We start from the raw sequence: 21,380 nt of genomic DNA on the forward strand, positions 1-21,380 counted from the left end.
TTTACATATTAGAAAATAGTTTCTTCAAGAAGTCTTAATTTTTCTAAAATTTTGCAATTGTCAACCAAAATAGAAGTCAGCAAACTTTTTCTATAAAAGGCCAAAAAATATACATATTTCAGGCTTTGCTGGCTTAAAAGTCTCTGTGGCAATTACTGAACTCTGCTGTTATAGTACAAAAGCAGTGAACAGACACAAAGTAAATGAATGGGTGTGGCTGTATTCTAATAAAACTTTATTTATACATATTGAAATCTAAAATTCTTATAATGTTCATTGCTTATGAAATTTTTTTTCCAATCATTTAAAAATGTAAAACAACATTCTTAGCTTATGCACCACACAGAACATGGAATGGGCTACATTTGGTTGTAGTTTGTCAACCCTTATACAATGCAAACTCTGTCAGAGGACAAAACTCACTTTTCTTGCCTGTCTGCCTTCCTCCCTCCTTTCATCTTTCCCTCCCTTCCTTTTTTTTCTCCTATTCTTTCATTTTATTTTTTTTTCTTCTTCCCACCACACCTCCCATGATTAAATATCTAAATGCCCTTAACAGACAATATTCTGGGCATCTCATATAACAATTATGATGACAGTGACTGAAGAGAATTCAACTGTATCACCAATCAAGTCTTCCTCATACCTTTACATACGGGACTCTATTTTTATCTTCATGAACAGCCAGGTTGGTCTTGGATACTATAGAGATGATAATGATGACATGCAAAAAAGAAAAGAAAAGTTAAAGACCCTATATTTGAGGAGAAATAGAAATTGTTACAGAAGATAGGCAAATCTAATCTCTTTGTAATATGCAAGTTTCAGCCTTTGCTGAGAATGAACATGGAGCCTGAAGGCAATAGAATATCTCTATAAATTTTCATTAATTACTTAAACAGAAGTGCTATAAATCATTTCAACCTCCCTGGACTTTTATTTGTTACAGAACAAATAAAGGACAAGCATTCAGGTTACTCACCATCAAGTAAGTCCCTTATTTTGTCCAAGTAGATCTCAAAATAGGAAACCTAGTTAAAAACAAATTTAGTTCGGAATAGAAATGCCACAGGGTATTTCAAAAATATTGTTATTAGAATTTATAAGAGCCTTTGCCGTGCATGTCTAAGAAGAGTAAGAAGAGGAGGTACAAAGTGAAGATTCAGAATGTTGGGGTACACAGCTCCAGCTAGCTCTACTGTGGTCTGGACTCAGGTGCCATTTTCATCATGTGCCAGTCAGCCACTTACAGGAGGACCCTAGGTCTCACCTTAGATAAGCACCAAGCAAACTTCTACCTTCTACGTGTGACAACAGCCAGAATAGAAAATATCCTCTGCAAGTAATTTTCAAAAACCAGTAGGCCTCACCTTATTGCATGATACCGTCAGCCTTGTGGCGGGGTGGTGGGGGAGGGGCAGTTTGTCCAAACATTCACAAGGGGGAAGCAGGGAGAGGCAAGGACGTGTTCTTGGAGCTGGAGGAACTCAGAAAGGTAATTGCGAGAGCTGGTGATGGTGGCCAGCTCTGGGGAGTCCAGGAAGGATTTGAACAAAATGCGACTTACTAAAAGATGATTAGACTGTGAGAGGAAAAGGAGGCCTTCCAATTAATTATTCTCAGGCCTCAGTCCCAGCACCACCTTCCTCAGCACCACCTACAGGACCTGTTTGAATTGCAGAGCCCTGAATCCTACTGCAGTCCTGCTGAATCAGAACCTCAGAGAACAGGACCTAGAAATCTGCCTCTAAATTCCCCAGGCCATTCTTACGCCGGCTGGTGTCTGAGACCTGCTTTAACTAAATATGTGGTCTTGGGGAGTCAATTCATTCATAACTAAGACCCTAAGCCTCAATTTTCCCATCTGTAACATGAAGCCATTAGGTTTTATGATGTCAAAAATTCCCTCCAGGATTCTGCACCCTGTTTACGTCTGCCTTCTGCCTCCCAAATAAACTTTGCTCTCCCCTGTATTCCTAAGTGTTTTTGACATCTAAACAAGAGACTGAACAAAGAGGAAAACAGCTGTGAAATTGTAAAGCGGAGATGTGACCACACAAGTGAAACTCCAGCCATACATCCCAGCTCTTGACCAGTCCTGCCTCTAATTAGGGAAGCGAGGACTCCCTAACCCAGCCCTACTCAGCCCTGCTTTATTTTCTTTTGTGGGCCTCAGTCTGGAACCACTTGACTTCCCAGCTACTCTGAGATTGAGGGTTCTGGCTTTGAACCCTCAAATCTATAGCTGAGCATCCTTCTTGGTTGTCTGTATCCGTAACAATATCAGTCTACTTGAACATCTGTCCAACGCCCCTGTCACTGAGCCCCCATCTCCCGTGGACGCACCTATGTGACGTTGAAGTGACTCAAACAGCTCTCTGTAATCTCTCCTGCCACACACTCCTTGTTGCCCAAATCTTTATGGGTCTGTTTGGCCTCTAATCCTAGACATCTCTAACCCAGCCCTTCCTGCAGCTAACTCAACCCTGGTTCAGTCCATTCTATTTATATCAGAATTGTCTGATTTTCATTAAGACTTTTCTGTTATCTTTGTGATTTTAAATATAAAGCCTTATTTCCATAGAATATAGAGAAAATTAATTATATTTAAGAAACAGTCACAAACTAGATGTTGGCAAATCTGGCAATTAGAATCCTATTCACATTTAATATAAGTAGAAACAGAATTCTGATTTATTAATTTCTGTTTTTAGTATGTGTGCTGGGGGTGGGGGGCGATTTTGTTATTTTGTCATTTCAAATATTTGTGAGACCAGGCAGAAGAAAAATAAGTAGGCATGTTTGGCATTAAGAAATAGGATGTTCAGAAATGTTTAAATTGAGTCTGCGGGACATATTTTCAGGAGCAGATTTTGACATTGCCTTAATCAGCTTTGTTTTTCTTGATTTAGCCTGTCACTACTCGTTCAAAATACAAAGTATTAATAGTCAGCAGCAACTTCACACTTACAATTATTATTTATGAAACAAGTAAGTATAACTACAAATGCAAAACAGAAACCTGGATTGTAAAATCCAGCCCTAGAGACTTAGAAAGTGTTGTTCCTTTCCTTCCCCCACTTCATGCTAGGGCTGTTTTTATCTTAATAAGATTCTAACATGAGACCCTATTTGGAGGGCAGTAATTGGTTTAACATCTTATTCCAGGATTATCACATAAGAACCCTGCAGTAGTCTAAGCTATTTAAATGCAAACAGCCCTAAAGAAGCACTAAGCTTCTAAATCTTGATCCCATCAAAGCAACAAGCTTCTGCGTCCTTAGATATAAAGAACCTTGGCAAGAAGGAGAAGCAGGCTTTAGCCAACAAAAGGAACTGTAAGGAAAAGTGATTTGCTAGATGTAATTTACAATTGAGCAAACAGTTGTTGCTTTCTTTTTAGGTAATATAGGAAAGGTATATAGCAGTAAGGGGAGAAGTTTAATATAATGAAAAAGAGACTGCATGTGGGGTTGGTCAGACCTAGGATCTCTTCTAAGCTCTGTCAATAACTTGGTATGTAAGTTGGGCCATCTAACTCTGTGTCTTCGACGTTCAGTTTCATCATCTCTAAACGGATGACGCCTGGTGCCCTAAGTCCCAGCCTGAAGGGAAAGCTCAGCTGAGCCTTCTTAGAGCTGCCCCTTCCTCCTCCCCATCCTCTCAACACCTCACCCCCAGCCACGGAGGGCGGGACCCAGACAGCATGTGCATCCTGGGGTGAGAGGTAGGGGACGGGCACCTGCTGTAGGTTGGGCCAACGAGTCCCTTCCCGAGGGAATTTGGAATTGGAAATGAGGGAATGTGAAGCAGGGTTGCCGACCACCCCCCACCACCACCAAAAAGAGAGAAAGATGGTCTGAAACAAGAGAAGGAAGTAAAGAAAGGGCAGGAAGGCAGGGACTGTGATGGGTTTGGGGTTTCTTTGGGGAGTGATGAAATGTTCTGGAATTAGATAATGGTTATGACTGTACAATTTGGGGAATATACTAAAAACCACCATATTGTACACTTTAAAAGGATGGACTTTATGATATGTGAATTATATCTCCATTTTTTGAAAAGTTAAAAAAAAGAAAGAAAAGCAGGGCTTGGACTTCCTGCTCCCCGCGAAATGCCAGCTGTCAGATTCTGTGTCTTATAACATCCTCTATTTGCTCAGACTAGTGGCTTTCAGTCACTTGCAAATGAATTAGGGATATATTCTATACCCCTAATATCAAATTTTATGATGTAGCAGCTATAGTAAGAGAAGAGAAATCTCTCTTTCAATTCAAATTTAAGCCAGAACAGAGGTCCTGGTTTAAAACAAAAACAAAATGCAAGGAGGAGGGGAAAAAGGAGGAGAAGAATTCCCTTCCCCAACATTTTTCAGAGTGCACTCCTCCAAACACTAGTCTGTCACACTCCGAGGGGGGGACATGTGTCTGCAGTCAAATGAGCTGGGAAATGCAATACAGTACATGTCCCCCTTGCTGAGTCGCATATTTAAACCTGTGATAAATTTAACATAGTTCAACAGAGCATCTTCCCAGCTTATTTGGCCACACAGCCCTTTTACCTTAGCCCACCATTAATAATACGAGGGACTGTGTTCCATGGAACACACTTTGGGAAATGCTGTCCTGACCCAAACACAGACACCTTCCAATCATATCTACAGAAATCCACAGGGTAACACCTGTGGTAGATGATTCTATCCTAAAGAGGGCTTTCACTTTCATTATCTTGATATTTCAAGCAAACCATCTAGATAGCTAAGTATTAACTTAAGCTATTAAATTACAAATAGGGCCCTGCTTACCACAGCAATGTCATTTAAATTGGATAAGATCTTCTCTTACATCTACACAAGAGGAGGAAGGATAAGACACATTGATTTGGGGCCCAGTGTCTTCCCTCAAGACTCAGTGCATAGCACTTACCTTGATGTGAAACTCCAGGTTCTCATCCATGGAGTAGATATGGTCAAAGATATCATGGGCGATCCTGGGAATGATCCCCATGAGTTGAGGGTCATGCAGCTTCCCCTGGTGGGTGAAAACACAAACAGGCAGTTAAAGAGGGCTGGGGAGCCTGCGAGGGCGAGAAGGGACCATCCCCGGATTTCTTAAACAGAACTCCTTGGAGCTGGGAGCACCCATGTGTGGACTGCCAGCTCCCTGGGAATCTACCTGACATCCCGACAGACCAAAAGCTGGAGAATAACTCAACATGCTGGTCTCTTTACCCAGCGGGGGAGCGCTTGTTCTGCCAAGTTCTGAGGCCCCACAGTATTCCCTCCTGCCGCCATTCAAGGCAGCAAATCCGTGTGTACGTGGGCAGTGCTGGGTGAGGAGAGAAGGGAGTGGAAGGAATGAGAACACATGGGTTTTGTTTTTGAATATTTACAAACTGACCAGAGCCTGCAGGACCTTATTCTGGAAACACTTTCAGTATCACTTTACAGAAACAATCAAGAAAATCCATTATCACTTTCTTTTTAAAATCTATGACCCCCAGCCTAAGTTGTTCCAAATCATTTTTGGCTGTTTCTAATACTTAAATCTACTTTTAAGGTATTCTTTCTTCCCCTTTTTTCTACTTGTATTCATTTTACCTAAGGAGCTGGGGGAGAGATGAATTCTTCTGCTATTTGAACTATTACTAAATCCATTTTTAAGGTCAGAATTTGCCGCCTCTGAAGACTTTCAAAAAGAGATGCCTAGGACCTGAGAGCAATTCCTAGAGAAGAGTTCCAGAAGCACTTAAAGCAACAGTCCCAGCACGGCCCTAGGCACACAGCCTGCAGAGGCCTCTGGGTAAGCCCACAGTCAGATAAGCACTGCATTCCTCGTGTATGTGTTAAACACATCAGCGCATAAACACACAGTCTGCAGGTCTAAAGTGATCATTAGAGAATTTTCCAGACCTTTAGGAAGTTGTAAAACTCTAGGAACAAATGGAACTGGAAGAAAAACACAAAACCCAGTTTGCTCTTTTAGTCTTCCCAGGATGCCCACCAACCTTTACGATTTTGACTCACACCCTCACCCCAAATCTGCCCAATATGTGGAAGATATGCTTTGTTTTCCCCCGATTACACCCTTTTTGTTTTCGGCAGGGCTTCACCACATAGTACCTGTCTGAAAGTGACTTTCAAGTCGATGCTTGAGTTAGCAAAAACAAGGACTCACACGAACCCCAGCACTAAATACAGGCCACGAACCACTTGGCGTTACGAATCCTCCTTCGCACACCTGATTCCTGACTTGCCATTCCAACAAAAGCAAGAGAAAAGCTGAATTCAGCCAGGTCTGGCCTCTGGAAAATGGGTATTTCTTTGGAATGCCCTCATCTATTAAGAATCTTAAATCACTGGATGTGTTCATATTGTTTTTTAGTTGGATTACATACTCCCTAAAAACAAGGATGGTCAGTGCGTATATATTTCCCTCCATCACTTATGAGACTTAGTACGGTATTTATTACCTAGAATTTAAGTTAAACAGGATATATAAAGTGTTTAGTGACATAGGAAGTGCTTAATAAATGTTACCGTTTTATCATTCAGTTTATAGCAGGTTCTCATTAAGAAATTGTTGGTGTTTGACCTAAAGAGTCTGAAAACACATTTCTTCCCCAAATAATTAAGATACATCTTAGGAAAACTATACCAAATGACTGAGACTGAGAGTCTCAAATCTTGAAAACTTAAATCACATTGGCCATCATAAATGTGTAGCAAACCGACGGACCCGGCGTGCTCTGGTCTGTGGAGATTGTTGGCAAAAATGATACGGATGGTGAAAACACAGGTCGCCTGGTCAAACACCACGACTCCATTCAGCCAGTGAAAAGACCTCCCCTACCCTAAGCCTCCAGAGCTCTTTCATGATTCACAATAATTTTTAGCTTCTTCTCAGTGGTCTTCGGCCAGAGACGAATGACTGATAATTCAAATATCATTTATAATCGACTCAAGTCTGTTTCCCCAGCTGCTTTCCCTTTCAGTGGATGGATCTCCCAACTGACTCCTGGCTTACGCACGTGCGGCCACCCCTTGGTTTGCCTCTGTCAGGGTAAGAACAAGGCAGAACCAGGATGAATCTGGGACACTCCCTATCTGGGCTCCCCGAAGCCCTCACCCAAAATCAATGAGAGAAAAGTGAACGTTCTCGTAATAATGCTTCCCATCCCCACAGGGACAGAGGTGATACCCAAATCCACCACAGGCTTAGGGGCTGTGATGCCTGGCCTAGCTCATGTGCCTGAGTAGCATGGGCTCTTACACCCAGGACGCAGAGCCTGCCAAAACCACTGTGGGAGGGTGTGTGAGGGTGTGGGGCAGGGACACAGGGGTGTGTGGAGTATATGTGTGTGTGTGTGTGGTACATGTGTGTGGTATACATGTAATATATGTGTAGTGTATCTATGTGTGTGGGAGGGTGTGTGGTATGTGTCTGTGTTCATGGTATGTGCTTGTGTGGAGGGGGTGTGATGTATATGGGGTATGTGTGGTGTGGGATGTGTGCACATGTGATATACATGAAGTGTGTGTATATACAGGTGTGTGCTGTGGTGTGAGTATGGGAGGGTGTTTGTGGTGTGTATTGGTGTGTATGTATTGTAAATACGTGGCAAGTGCTGTGTGTGGAATGTATGTGTGTACATGGTTGTGTGTGTGACGTGTGTGGGGTGTGTCTGTATGTGTGCATGGGTGTGTGTGTTGGGTGTGGGGGTACGTTTCTGTTGCGGGGGAGGTAATGTATGTGGACTGTCTCTTGCTGGGTGTGTCTGTAGGTGTGTGTGTCGTGTGTATATGTTTGTGTGCATGTGCCTGTGTGTGATGTATGTGGGGTGGGGTATGCGGTGTGTGGTATGTGGTATATGTGTGATATATGTGGGAGCTGTCTGTATGTATACATGTGTGGGGGGGAATGTCTCCGTGTGTGGGGTGTGATGTATGTGGGGTGTCTCTACAGGGTGGGTGTGTGTGGTACGTATGTTTCTCTGTGTATATGATGTACGTGGGGGGTATGTGTGATGTATGTGGGGTATGTCTGTATGTGTGCATGTATATGTGTGGGGGGCATGATGTATGTGGGATATCTCTGGGTATGGGGCGGGTCTGTGTGTGTGTGTATGTGTGTAGTGTGTATATGTCCACACGTGTCTGATATATGTGGGGTGTGTCTCTGTGTATGTGTGTGAGTGAGAGGTGTTCCCCAAAGGTCTTTACCGCTTCTACACTGAGTGCCTTGCGATGAGACACAGCACAGACCACAATGCACAGTCACCTCAGGCAATAAAAAGTGGTAAAGAAGCTGAGAGGTAAAGAAACTCCATAACAGAAAAGTCCTGGCCGGGGTAACATGAGATGGTTTCCTCTAGGGACACCCAACATTGAGGGCTGAGTGAGATTAGGGCTGCACAGAGAGGACGCAGGCAGAGGGTGAGGGAAAGCAACGCCGGCGCAGAAACTGAGAGAGAACCGTGCCCGTTCTCAGCAAAGGGGAGGACAGCGAAAGCACATTTTTGCTGGAAACTCAGGAAAGAACTTGAGGAGGAAAGAAAGGTAGTGCTTCATCACCTTGTTTCTCCCAGAAGACAAAGAGGAGAAACACTTTCATAATTGCATTCTGCATAATTCTCCTCAAAAACTTTTCCCACTGAATGCGATCTTCTAGGAGCCTGTGTGAAAGAAGAAACAGGACCCAGGCCATTGGCCACTGCACAAGACTCTCTTTGTTCCAGCCCCAGTGGCCTCCTCAACCTCCCAAGCACGGCAGAGTTTCCAGAAACACTTAAGATGGGAAAGCGGGCAGCCCGTCAGCACACGAGCACCAGGCGCTCAGAAAGGCTTGTTGAAAATCACTTGGCAGGCTTGGCTTGGCGGCTGGGGAGCCTGCACCATTCAGATGGCCTCCAGGTGTCCCTTTGGGCAGAAGGAAAAACACAAGGTGTCTCCATCCATCTATATCAGTGTGCAGAAGAGGACAACAGAGTAGGGCTTGGGGCCAAGAGAAGCCCTTCCCAGCATCACACACTGAACAAAAGGACAGTCCCTTCCTCCCAAGCTGCAGCCAGCACCCCTGTCGCCTCCCCAGTGCCAACCCTAGGGATGGGCTGCACAAGCACAGGGCCTTGGGCCCGCTGGTGCCTACCAAGCTTAGCACCAATGCTGTCCAGTGATTCATGTTTTTACTGAAAATCAGCCTTAAATGCTCCATCTTGAGAAGCTAATCTTTCCAATTTTATGTAGCCTTATCTGTTTGTTCCCCTCCATAGAAGGTAATGGAATCACCACTGGATGTCAGACCAAAAGTAAGTGGATTAAAATGAAAAACAGCTTTGAAATGTGACCACTCTGTCCACTCAAGGAGTTAACAACCCCCTCTGAAAGCCTCTGGAAGATCACAATGTATAATTCCCAATACATAAAATCCTCCCTACAGAGGATGCAGACCCCGCAGGGCTTGATTTAATTACATTCCAGGGTCCTGGATTTCTTGGTCTCCTACAGTCTCTATGATTTCAGTTTGGGGTCCTCCTTTCCTCTGCTTTCCTCTTAAAATATCCCCTACCTTTTCTCCAATCTATAATTACCCTGCAGAAAGAACCCAATTCAGCAAGGGGTGGGTGGCACTGGGAAAAAACTCACACCCACACCACCTCCTTCCAACTACAGGCACAGGCATGTGATCTTCAAAGTCACAATAAAGAAAAGCAACTCATTACAGTCAACCTTTTGAAACCGACAAAGATGAAGAGGCAACAGAATTTAGGGAACTAGAGGTGAGACCTGTACGGAATCCAGTTCCCTTTAGGTCCTCACGAGTCCTCTCTGGGCGGGCATCGTGTCATTTATCCTGCAAGAAACTGAGCACTCAAGAGCCTCTAATTTAACAAAATGTCTCCTACATTAGCTTTAAAGGGCTGTCATAGCTCTTTGCCATCACCCTATCCCCATCTATTCACCTCCCAAAATCTAGCACTGAGGAGCGATCTCTTTCATAATGTCTTACAGTTTAAATTTATGACTTTCAGCAAAAACCTTATTAATATTTCCCAAAGATAAATGAATCCCAAGGCATAAATGGTTACTTTTGTAAGCATTCCTTAAGAGTCTGGGGAATTTTAAATATTGAGGGTTATTTTTTTTTGGTTTGGGTTTTTTTTTTTTTTGGTAGTGTATACAGTTTGATAATTTCCCAAAAACTTCAAGACTGATTGAATTCTTCACTAGACACCGTATCTCTCTCTCATGTGCCGTATGACCTATGAAGGAGTTTTTGCCCACAGCTACTGGAGTGGGTGGGACCCAGAAAATGTGCAACTGCAACCTTTCTAGCGCCTCAAAGGTCAAGGGTCCGGGGTTCAGCAAGAGAGAGAGGCAAGGGGCTGGGGCAGGAGCATGGGGACAGCAGAGCCAGCATCTCTAAGGTGTACTGCTGTAGGGTGAAAGTCTTGGAGAAGAGGAGCCGAAGTAGCTCGTGTGTCAGGGAAAAGGCCTGCTCAGTGGAGAAGAGGTCACAAATAAACCTCGTGCTCCCTCTCATCCGTGCAGTCTCTGAACCACTTTGTCTTCAGCGAAATGGGTGAAAGAGTCAACACCACAGAAATGAGATCCCCCAGCACCGTACCCTGCACTGGAAATCAGCGTAAGCAGAACACCAGAGCCCTGAGGATTTTTAGCCTCACGCCTTTGAAATCTCCTCTTCAATAGGAATGATTCATGAGCTAAACCGACTCTGCAGCAGCCGTCTCAGTGATATTCCCAGGAGGGTATCACAAATGAAAAAACCTGAGCTTGAAGGATTAAAGATTCATCTTATCCTGCTGCTGAATTCCCCAAACTTTCCCTGTGCAGCTTCTTACAATAACCACTCTCTCTACCTCACCTCACCTGTCAGGTGGGCCTAACCTTTAGAAGAATTATCAGGCCCTAAAGGCCTTACAGGAGTCCGTGATAAAAAAGAAGGAAAAGAGGAAGTAAGGGAGGCCAATTTGGTCTAGTCTGCAGGCGTACCTTGTTTGGAAGACAGCCTGAAGCCACAGAGCTCCAAGGCCAACAATCTGAGATGGGGTCACACCCTCAAGTACCCACAGGGACCAGGGATGTAAGTTAATGAGGAAGGAAGCTAAATATAAGCTCATATGCACTCCTGGTGTGCGTGAAGTGGGCTGGGTACCCTGGAGAGCCAGCCCCACACTCACAGGGTAGCCAGGGCCACCACACAAGTGCCATTTTAACAAATACTAACAGATACTGGACAAATATTTTATTGAGCCTCTCTTAAGTGACAGCTGCTGTTCCATGTGCTAGGTGACAGCTGCTGCTCCATGAAATGTTAATAAAAAGGTAAACAAGACAATGAAGTGAATAGTGAAGCTTGGATTTTATATTATGGTGAAATTCACCCAGAGTTGCTAGATCTTCAGAATATTCAACCTAAGATGGAAAATTAGACTTGTGTGAAATCATCCCATTTTAAACACTGCCTACAATTTAAAAAAAAAAAAACAAAAAAACATTGTGCAGGCCAAACAAAAATATGTCTGTGGGCTGAATTTGGTTGACAAGCCAACTTTTAAAAATCTCTGACCTGCAGTTTTAAAACTTATTCTAAGGAGACTCTCCTCCCCAGAGGCCCTCCTCAGGGTAAATGATTTTCACAGCAGGCTTTCTTTGTGGGGTGGGGCTGGCATCTCCATAAGGATGCTCACACCACTGTTTATTTGATGCATATTTTTTAATAGAATTTATTATTACCATCTTGATGGAGCTATCAACAAATAGCTTTTTAAAATACTAAATTCCTGAGACTTTATTACTTATTGCTATTTTAAAACTCCTCAATAATAATTAATAATAATTGGCCAAACATAACCATCTCTGTTGCCCAGTAAACAAAGCCACATGCACCTCAGGTTTTGCTGGAAGAACTAGCTCCACTCAGTTACCTCAGAGATGGACATTAGAGCACACTGCAGTCTTACCTCCATGGTGTGGGTTTTTCCTGATGAAGTCTGTCCATACGCAAAAATTGTCCCATTATAACCTTCAAGGACATCTGCAAACAAGAAAAACAAATTAAAATTAACTCATTTCTTTGATCATATGCTGGTGTAGGATGCATATTTTAAGATTACATTTTCCAAATGGCCCATCTCATTTTTCACACAGATGATATATTTCAACTCCATGTGCATTTTAAGCAGAAATTGTGAGATAAGAGCAGAAACGCAGGCCTCTGCTGTTCTACAAATAGAAAGAAATGGACCCACATTTCTGCAGAATATATTAATGAAGAAGGAGGCAGACATACTTTCTCCCATTATCGTCAAAATTAAGACAGAGACATTGGGCAGAAAATTTTTTTTCAGTAGTAGGATACTTGAGTTTTCTTCTACAAGTTGATCTCTTGAGATCAGTTTAGGGAAAAAAAAAAATATATTATCCATGTCCTAAGATTCTGGAGTGAGGTGGAGAATAGAATTTCCTTCCTGAAGATTTGATCTGGGTCAGTTTAAATGCTGGCCCAGGCCAGTTCCTTGGGGAGGTTTCTCCCAAAGGCCCCACCAGAGCTAGGGGAGGAACAGGGCCCCCTTCTGTATACTAAGCCCCACGGTGACAATCCAATCAGCCTGAAACCAGCCAGGCCCTGACTTAAGTTTAATGTCTCTGTGTCTGCAGGGACTGTGCTAGCAAGCTGGCCCAGGCCCATCAGTATCAGGAATTTCTTCCAATTACACAATGAGTGCACTGTGCAAACCCCTCCACACTGCAGGTCGGCTGCCACCTCACACAGGGACAAGGGGAGGCGCGAGGGTGGAGGCTGCTTTTTGCTAAAGAGCTGACGATTATCTGTGGGAACTCTTTCAAAGCAGCAGAGGTGATTAAAATATATTTTGCACTCATTTCCCTCCTGCTTTCCTCCTTCATCCTGGAAAACATCACGGAGAGAGGAACAATGCATCATTAATATCCTTGATCTGCCATTCTGCATAAGGAGAGGAAGTCTTTATTCAAGAAAGGATAGTGAGGGCAGGAAGAGGAGCCTCATACAGAGGTGTTTCTCTTCAAGGCCATGTAAAAAAATCAAGCCAGGCAATCGGCTCCATCTATTTTGGCCCCAAATAGTGTTTGGGGGAGGGGGTCCTCTCTGAATTTTATGATGATGCTGGTTTGTTTCTGTTTTGCTTTGTTGAGTTTTCTAAAATTTTTAAAACATACATTTGACTGCTCTGAGGTTGCTGGAGTATGAACTGGAATAAGAAAAAAAAGCAGGATTTTCATTTAGGAAGCTAAGAAAAGAAAAATTCAGTGACAAGATTTTTTTTTAATCCTAGCAGCCTTCAAGAGGGTGCATCAAGCCATCAAGTTATACTGAGAGAGAGAGAGAGAGAGAGAGAGAGAGAGAGAGAGAAAGGATGGAAGGGAGTGGAGAGGGGAGGGAGGGGGGAGAGAGAGGGAGAATGTTCACACCTATCAGACTTCTGGTAACGGTTTCCCTGGTAACAGTGGGAAGCAAAAACTTGAAGAAGTCAGTGTAAGGGTTGAAGGTTCAAGCTTCAGTTTTCACGTAAATGTCAACTTGCTCAGAGAAAACACTGCTCAGGCTGGAGCAGAATGCTCCAAGAATATGATATGCTTTGAGGGACCCAAAGGAAAGAGGTCCTGCCCTTAGGTTGTATTTTTTAAATTCCATATTCAAAACACAAACAGCTCCAGACAACTGGAGTGCTGGCCACAATCACAACACTAAAGTTTCTGTTTAGTAGAAATTAAGCATCTCCCCCCAAACCCAACGTGCCTTCCTTTTCTTAAACCACCGTGTAGGAGGCACTCTGGATCCATCAGCCCAGGTGTCAGAACAGCACTGGGGAGGCCAAAGCCAAGGGTCCAGCCAGCTTGACATGCGCTGGCCACCCTACAAATGCCCATGCATGCGGGAGGCCCCAGAGAGGTAGCTCTAAGCCACCTGCCACACCCTAAAGGAAACTCAGCTCTGAGCCCCACCCGGCTGGCAGGAGAAAGTACAGAGCGGCTCCTCCTCCCAGTAGGCAGGAGCCACACCTGAGGCCCCCAGGCGAGTCCACTCTCACTGAGCACAGTCCTGTTAGTCTTCGAGGATCATGGCTCAGGAAACTCCTGCGGGTAAGGAGTGTGTCAAGGACATGAAAACAAAGAGAGCTCAGCCGCTGCATCACTTGTGGACTAAGGAGCGGAGGCTCGCACAAGACAATACCGGGCGAATCTCTGCTTCTCCACGCTATGGCAACACTGAGCACGATTTCTTCCCCCTTTTTTTTTTTTTTAAGAAAAAGAGAACACATAAAACCCCATTAGAACAAACTCTGTTAGGACTTTAAAATATTCACAATCACGTTACAATTAATTTATTGTTGGAAAACCTCCGGTGCTCAAGGTTGAACGGAGCCGATGTCGCCCTCTGTCGACTCAATTCTGAACTAGAAGGTAATATTAAAAGAAAAGATAAAGCTCTCTAAAATCCGTTTCTCTATTTTCTTCCCAACTCCAGGGCTGGAGGCTGGTGTTTCCGGTCCGTGTGTCACCGCACGGACACCGCGTGTCTGGGGATGGCGCTGAGATGACGGGCGGTGCAATAGCCGCAGCCCTGGCGCTCGGAGCCACCGCACCCGCTCCGCCCCGACAGCTCCCGCGGGGAATGCGTCTGCCTCGGTCTCTGTCGAGACGGAATGACGGCTGCTGCAGTGGGCCGCGCTCCACCGCAGAGCCTTTCTTCGCGACGGCGGCCGGCGTGAGGCGCTCCCCACCGCACCCGCCGACGGCGCTTCCGCTGCAGGCGCCCAGAGCCTCTGTCTCCCGAGAGCGAAGGGGAGTGGGGTACTTGACTCTTCCTTGCTCAGTTCCGAGCCCAGGTCTTGCTGGAGCAGAAGACTGCGTTCCACAGCCAGCTAAGAATCTGGGCAGGCCCCATCCTACCTACACGTCAATGCTCCCGAGGAGGCCTGTCGGGGCGCCAGGGTTTCTGGCTGTGGTGGCTGACAGGCCACCCTCAGCTGGGAGGCCCAGCAAACTACTCAAGTAGGCCACCCGGGAGGAGGTCGAGGCGTCCCGCTGCACACCAGCGGCCAGCCAGATGCAGGCCCGGCTGGCCAGAAGGCCAGCCACTGTGCCCAGGCCAGGCACGCAGCGGCTTCAGAATGGAAACCCCTCATCACTGGCAGGCCGCCAGGGCCACCACAAGGCACGGGAACCACGGTCCCTACTGTCTCTGCTCTCCCCTCCTCCCACGCCATTCCCATCCCTGTCTTTGCAATGCTTAGTTAATAGTCCACATGGCTTAATAGAAAAGAAACAACTTGTAAAGTAATTGTCATCAAGGCGGGCGCAGTGGCATGAGCCTGTGGTCCCAGCTACTCCGGAGGCTGAGGCGGCAGGATCGCAGGCCCCAGGAGTTCAAGCCAGCCTGAGCGACATAATGAGAACCCCATCTCAAAAATAATAATAATAATAATAGTAATAATTGTTCTCAAACGCTCATTGTGAGCTCACCAGAAAACTGGGGCAGGGTAGTGCAGAAGAATATTAGGTCAGTCCCACAAATCCGGGCTCAAGTCCCCGCACTGCCCGCTAAGCGATCTGGCCAAGTTATTTTGCTTCTCTGAGCCTCAAATTCCTCTTTTGTACAATGAGAATAATAATGCTCACCCTTCGTAAAGTTTTACGATTTAAAATGCAACAACATATGTAAAATGTATAGAAAGTGCCTGATAAATGGCAGCTAAAAAAATATTTTTTTAAGAGTCATATATAATAATGAAATAGATGTGATAATATCATCCTAAACTGAAAACTCTCCATTGGGTCCACACTGCCTACAGGATAAAGTGTATCAATTCCCATTAAGCTGCTCCAGACTAACTTTCGTAGCCTCATCTCCCACAAGGCCACTCTGCACCCTATGCCACTCCAAGTCACCCAAGCATAATTTGTATCTTTATGCTTTTACTTTCGCTGGTCCTTCTGCTTAGCCCTGCTATATTATATAGTCCTCAGGACCCAACCTTTCCCAGAAGCCTTCCTTAATTCTCTACTCCCTCTCTCTACCCACCAAAATCTATATAAAGTGCATTCTTCTGTGCTCCCATTGCATTTCGCACATACTCATTTAAAGCACATAATGCCTATGTGTATGATAATTATGTATGCATCTGTCTCTTTCCCTATACTCAAAGCTCGTTGCAGACAGTCTTACATACCTTGGTGACTCCAGTCCCTAGCAGTGCTTACTGCATGGTAAGTACTTAATACTACTTTCATAAATGAATGATTACAAGAAACAACTGAATGAAGTTTAAAGAAGGCAGAACTAGAAAACAAGAAACCCCCTCTAGCATCTGGACAGCCCACATCTAGTTAATTTGGAAAGCAAATGCCTCGTGCCTTCTGTATGCTAGGACATGGTTGCTGGTACTTCAACAATAGCATCCAGTAACCACGGTGTCTAATTCCTAGGCGGCCACAGGAGCCTAGCTATTCACTGTGCAGGTAGTCACAAACCCCGCAACCTCTTTAGAAGAGGAGAGTTCAGGCAACATTTTGAAAAACACATACTAGACAAAGATGGAATCATGAGAGATGCCAGGACTCTACAAACAAACATTTGAAATATTTTTTTCAAGCCCAGGGAAGTTGTAAGGAATGAAAAAACAGAGAATAAAGCCATGCCATTAAATGGAGTCTTCAGATGCTCCAAATCATTAAGGGTTTCAGTAGACTTGAAAGGAAAACTCACCAGTCCCCCACATTATCATGAGTCACCGGAACTATAGTGACCTGCAGAAGTCATCTGATTTAATTATTGGGCTCTTGAAAAAAAAGGCCTCCACCACACCACCTTCTAATCCCGATTGAAACAGGGCTCCTCATGGCAAGATCCCTCAGCTGTAGTCAGTAATCTGTTCCAAGGAGTTCTTTCTTATCTCTCTCTGTTTTACCTTGCTGATGCAGAAATACACAGCCACTTCTTCTCACACTAGCCTCGGGATTTTTTTTTTTTTGAGACAGAGTCTCGCTTTGTTGCCCAGGCTAGAGTGAGTGCCGTGGAGTCAGCCTAGCTCACAGCAACCTCAAACTCCTGGGCTCAAGCAATCCTTCTGCCTCAGCCTTCCGAGTAGCTGGGACTACAGGCATGCGCCACCATGCCCGGCTAATTTTTTCTATATATTTTTAGTTGTCCAATTAATTTCTTTCTATTTTTAGTAGAGACGGGGTCTCGCTCTTGCTCAGGCTGGTCTCAAACTCCTGACCTTGAGTGATCCCCCCGCCTCGGCCTCCCAGAGTGCTAGGATTACAGGCGTGAGCCACCGCGCCCAGCCTCGGTGGATATTTTTAAAAGTTCTATTAGGCCTTCATCGCTCCCTAATAATTTCTATTCAAGAGAGAATAAGATACTCTTATTGCTATCAAATGAGTATGTTCGTACTATGTTTATGGTGTCCTAGAAATGTCTGTTTATCATATCATGTCAGAGCCTGATTTTACTCTAAATAGTATTCTTTGTGGCTCACCACATATTGGGTCTCAAGTTTTCCAGAGTTAGGTCATATTTTCACAAGACCTGCCCAGGGACTGCTCATTTCTGACATTTCATACAGTAGAAAAATCCAAATATTAAAAGGGACCCAAACTTCTCTAGTGAATAAAGACTCAAAGATTATTATTATAGTTTGTTAATCACAGGATTTGTTTTTTAAATGCAGCGCATCCATTTCTAATTACTCCAGCTTAGGGAGGTCAGAATGTATTGAAATGGCCCTCATGCTTAGCACAGCATGTGGTAAACACTATTTGCTTCTGAGAATGAAGGGGAAGAGAAAAAGAAGGAAATTCTGGCACATATGCGATTAATCTTACTTTAATAAAAATATGAATGAGTCCAATAATAGAAGGGAAGCAGGGCTGAGCAGGAGCAAACCAAGAAAGATGTATTGCAAAAACAGAGAGAAAACATGTTTAGATAGAAAGAGAAGCAAAAGAGTAAAAGTAGACAGAAGATAAAAATTACCACCAGATATAGGCCTATACTACTAATTCAAAAGAAGCTCAAATTCAGGCATTTTTTTCCTCTCCAGTTTTCTATAATAATCTCACTATGAAGACCTTCAAAATTAATTGATGTCTGCAACAAGAGTGTGAATAACCATACACCTCAGCAAGGAACACTACATACTGACATGAGTCTCCCACGCAGGTGTCCGGGGTCAGAATTAATGGAACAGATGTACTCAGAGCTGATTTTCATGCATTTCAAGTAGTTACGTTAGTCAGCTCAGCTTCTAAAAACAAGCATATCTAAAATGACAAGGTGTTTTTTTGGTTTTGTTTTTACTTCTTGCTTTTTAAACCAGAGCTCCCTATACAGGTGGCAGCATCAAGACATCTGAAAGCACAGTTGCCATAGCATTCAAATTTGAAAGCAAGGATTTGATGATGAAAAGCAAAGTAGCAGGAGATGCCCCCTAGCCCTGTCCAGATGGCAGGCTCGGCCAGTGCAAGCTCCAACCTGCCCCTGATTTGAAAGGGCAAAGTAGAGCAATGTGTAAATTGCTTCATCTCCCTGCTGTTATTTTGACACAAATCCTCCAGGGCCAATGCCAGTCCCAGAGAAAAGGACTGATCCCTCAGACATAAATGTAGGCTCGAGGCTACCTGTTTGGAAGAATAAATGTCAAGATCTGGGTGGGATGGTTGAAAGTGAGTTAGGTTAAAGTATAGTTAAGGAATACTGAGTAGCAATAACAGCTCAATAACCAACAAGGTACTATGACTTTATGACACTGCAGAAAATTCCTTGATGGCAAGAATTTTCCACATTTAAGGCTTCTTTCTGATAGATATTAATAAAAAGAACACAGATGCACAAAATAAATCAACCAAAGATGTACAATTGGAGCATCAAGAATATATATTCTCTCCTTCACAGGAAAAAGGAGGTTCTATACCACCTGCAACTGTATTTTAAATCATTACAGAAATAGTGTGACCATAGCTTATCTTGCTTTTAAGCTTTTGGGTGACAGAATTAAAAGGTGGCACAAAAGAAATAAAGAAACATCCTTGGAAAGGAGGTATGGAGAGATTAATAATTTGCCTGACATCATAGCAAATCAGGGCCAGGGCCAAGGCTGTAATTCAGTGTTTCCAATTAGCAGGCCTCTTAGAGTCAAGGTACATTGATTCCTAGGCTGCAAATAACACTTAATGTTTTCAATTACTCTGAAAAGCCCAGGAGGAAATAAAGAAATAGCACTTACCTTTGACAATTTGCTTCGCACACGCATTGTAAACCTGCTCTTGGGTTGTGTTGGGAGGTAGCACTCTGTCGAAGACATATGGCTTCCCCTGCTAAAAAAGAAAGACAAAAGAAAGAAAAGGGTAGAGAAAACATGTTAGAAGTTTAGGAATAAAACACGCTGATATTAGTAGTTAGAACATAGGAGCCAAATCACCAACCCTATTCTTTAAGACAGTTCTTTACCAACACTAGGAGATTTTTACAGTGTGAACTTGAGAATCCAAGAGCAAAAAAAATTTTAATTTGAAACACTTTTCTGATGAAAGGTAGGCTTATCCATTCACTTGAATAAATATTTATTGAGAGCTTACATTGAGCCAGGCACTGGACTAGATGCTGACAAATCAGAAAACACAGTATTGCCCTTGCGAACTGTTCAATTAAGTGGAGCAGATAGCTCATAAGCAAGAAAGCAAACACACAGGAAAATGCAAAATGTTTAGGTATAAAATAATGGGACAGAGGGGATGATAGGACAAGGAAGGCCTCGCTAAAGAAGTAGTAGTTAAATGGATCTTTATAGGATCAGAAAGTTGGAGGCTCGTGAAGAGCTGCGTAAAACACATTCCAAGCAGAGGGCAGAGCAGACAGCAAAGGGCCCAGAATGTCCCAGGAACTGGAGGATGGTACACAATGAAGCTGGTAAGGAAATCAGGAGCCAGTTCATGCAGGCACTGTTGGCCAAGGTGATGTGCTTGGATTTTGTTCAATGGGAAGATGGCACAAACAGATTTAAGAAGCTGCTCTTACTAGAAACATATTATTGCTTTGTGTCCCAAAGAATTCTTGTGTTTTCTTTCCCATACATAAATTGTGCCTTAACTGGGCCAGGACTTCTGAGACAAAGGGAGCCCTTCTTTTTTTTTTTTTTTTTTTTTTTTTTTTGAGACAGAGTCTCACTCTTTTGCCCAGGCTAGAGTGAGTGCCATGGCGTCAGCCTAGCTCACAGCAACCTCAAACTCCTGGGCTCAAGCGATCCTACTGTCTCAGCTTCCTGAGTAGCTGGGACTACAGGCATGTGCCACCATGCCCGTCTAATTTTTTCTATATATTTTTAGTTGTCCAATTAATTTCTTTCTATTTTTAGTAGAGACGGGGTCTCGCTCTTGCTCAGGCTGGTTTCGAACTCCTGAGCTCAAACAATCCGCCCGCCTCGGCCTCCCAGAGAGCTAGGATTACAGGCGTGAGCCAACGCGCCCGGCTAAGGGAGCCCTTCTGTACAGTAAATCAAGAGGCTGTATGAGCCCTGACGCCCAATCACTCAATGCTCAATAAGGAGTTACTGAGCATTTACATACCGCGCACAGTGCTGAGCGCCCTTTCCCTTAGCCCGACCCACCCAGGAGGCCCTTCATCTTCACGTTTCCCACATGGCAGAGGGGAGGGCAGGAGAAGAGAAGGAATAAAAAAGAGCCAAGAGCCTCCTTCACCCCCACCCTGCACCCCCTACGAGTGGCTCTGGACACCGGGAACCACCCAAGGACAGTGTGACTCAAGAAGACAACTGCTCGTGAGGGATCCAAGGGCAAGGCTTGTTACATCCTATAACCTTGACACAAAGTAAGCGCACAGCTGTCAGACTGGCTTAACGTTTTACGCATTTATCACTTGGGTAGAGCTGGATGGAGGTAAAATCCTGTGTCCTGAGCTTTAGTCTTTGAAAATGGGATTGAGCTAACCAGGTAAATGAGCTACTTCCAGTTTGGTCTTGGAAAAATGGAGAATTTTCAGGTACCATAAACGTTTGATTTTATGCAAAGTAGCAAAACCAGAGTCATTCTGCTAAAATTATGGAATAGGATCATTTTCTGATAATTTATTCCCAGTAAGTCCCCTGTAGTTAGTGAACCAAGTATTTGGTTGAATAACCAAGAGATTACCTCACCGCAATCTATTGGCAACTATCAGCCCATTACATTCTTATCAGCTTTACCTATTTGTAAAATTCAGCTCAATGTCAGTAGGGTAATAGGTAAGAATAAACACTGACAGAGTTTGCCTAAGTATCTGTCATCCATTGAACCTCCTGGAAAGAAAATGCAGCTTTGC

The 21,380-nt window shown here is 44.0% G+C and overlaps 1 protein-coding gene across 1 annotated transcript in view; it reads right to left on the reverse strand.

Moving 5' to 3' along the window:
* Window positions 1–21,380, reverse strand: part of KIF5C (kinesin family member 5C) — a 139,280-nt gene that overhangs the window by 73,289 nt on the left and 44,611 nt on the right. Inside the window, exons 2-6 of the mRNA XM_012659446.1 lie at window positions 19,291–19,381; window positions 11,983–12,056; window positions 4,926–5,030; window positions 983–1,031; window positions 647–702 (exon numbers count right to left, since the gene is read on the reverse strand). Of these exons, the coding sequence (XP_012514900.1) occupies window positions 647–702; window positions 983–1,031; window positions 4,926–5,030; window positions 11,983–12,056; window positions 19,291–19,381 (375 nt within the window). The remainder of the gene's footprint in view (window positions 1–646; window positions 703–982; window positions 1,032–4,925; window positions 5,031–11,982; window positions 12,057–19,290; window positions 19,382–21,380) is intronic.

The sequence above is a fragment of the Propithecus coquereli genome, unplaced genomic scaffold (assembly GCF_000956105.1).
Source record: "Propithecus coquereli isolate 6110/MARCELLA unplaced genomic scaffold, Pcoq_1.0 Scaffold118, whole genome shotgun sequence".
Lineage (NCBI taxonomy): Eukaryota > Metazoa > Chordata > Mammalia > Primates > Indriidae > Propithecus > Propithecus coquereli.